This window comes from Frankliniella occidentalis, unplaced genomic scaffold, assembly GCF_000697945.3.
Source record: "Frankliniella occidentalis isolate FOCC.00 unplaced genomic scaffold, Focc_3.1 Scaffold90, whole genome shotgun sequence".
NCBI lineage: Eukaryota > Metazoa > Arthropoda > Insecta > Thysanoptera > Thripidae > Frankliniella > Frankliniella occidentalis.
In genome coordinates, this window is record NW_026267219.1 from 697,710 (window position 1) to 698,638 (window position 929).

Consider the following 929-nt stretch of genomic DNA (forward strand, 5'->3'; position numbering starts at 1 on the left):
TCGTCAACACTTCGGAGTGGATCGCACCTTCTTATCAGCGTGATAACAGCGCGCCATGCACGGACGGAAATGCCAACACTCACCGACTATGGTCAGGTACAGTGGGTGGCCCATGGGCGGCGTGGTCGAGATCTGGCACTCGTACAGCCCCGAATCCTTGAGCTGCGGGTAGCGGATCCGCAGCGACCAGTCCTCGGTGTGCGGCGAGTGCATGGCCTCGAAGCGCTGGTCCGACGTGTAGGTGTAGCGACCCACCGTGAGCAGGTGGATGTCCCGATGCCGCACCCACGACACCTGCAAACACGGAGAAGAGAGAAAATCAAACGACCCACAGAGGAAAGGTGTGCAGATACTGCTTGGTTTCAAAAGTTATTGGAAGTTCTAAAGATAAAGACAATGTAAATAGCACCGGCGGCAGCAGGAGACACGGCATAAAAGCAGCCCTCCTCCTTCCAGACTACCCCCTCCCTCCCGCTCTCCACTTCCCGGTCCGTAAGTGCAAGGCGTTCCATTATTTCCGGAAGTGGAGGAGGCGGCAGTGCTCATTTCCCCGCTGCGCGTCCTCAAATAACTTTCCCGCACAAACGCAATGATTTCGAATCGTGCCGCCCTCCCTCACCCCCCTTGCCCCACCCCCACTCTTACTGCTGCTGCTTCCGTCGCCTTTTCTGGGTCGTTGGGGCCGCAGCAGTCGCACAATGTTAGCCGACAAAAAATATAACAATACTATGTCGACGACGAACGCCTGCTAACAGGTCCGTGTGCACTCTGACGGGAAGCTGGTGCTCTTGGGAGTTTGACCACGGCCACAATTCAAAACTATCGTATTGTTTTTTTTTTTAATGAGAAAGCTGAAGCAACATGCCCTTCACTTCTCCATAACAAAAAAACGTTAACAATTCTTGTTAACCATAAACGGACCCTTAGTT

General features: G+C 53.7%; 1 protein-coding gene across 1 annotated transcript in view; it reads right to left on the bottom strand.

Moving 5' to 3' along the window:
* The window catches only part of LOC113204397 (hemicentin-2-like), a 159,124-nt gene that overhangs the window by 36,107 nt on the left and 122,088 nt on the right, over positions 1-929 (bottom strand). Inside the window, exon 4 of the mRNA XM_052269375.1 lies at positions 84-294. Coding sequence (XP_052125335.1) covers positions 84-294 — 211 coding nt within the window. The remainder of the gene's footprint in view (positions 1-83; positions 295-929) is intronic.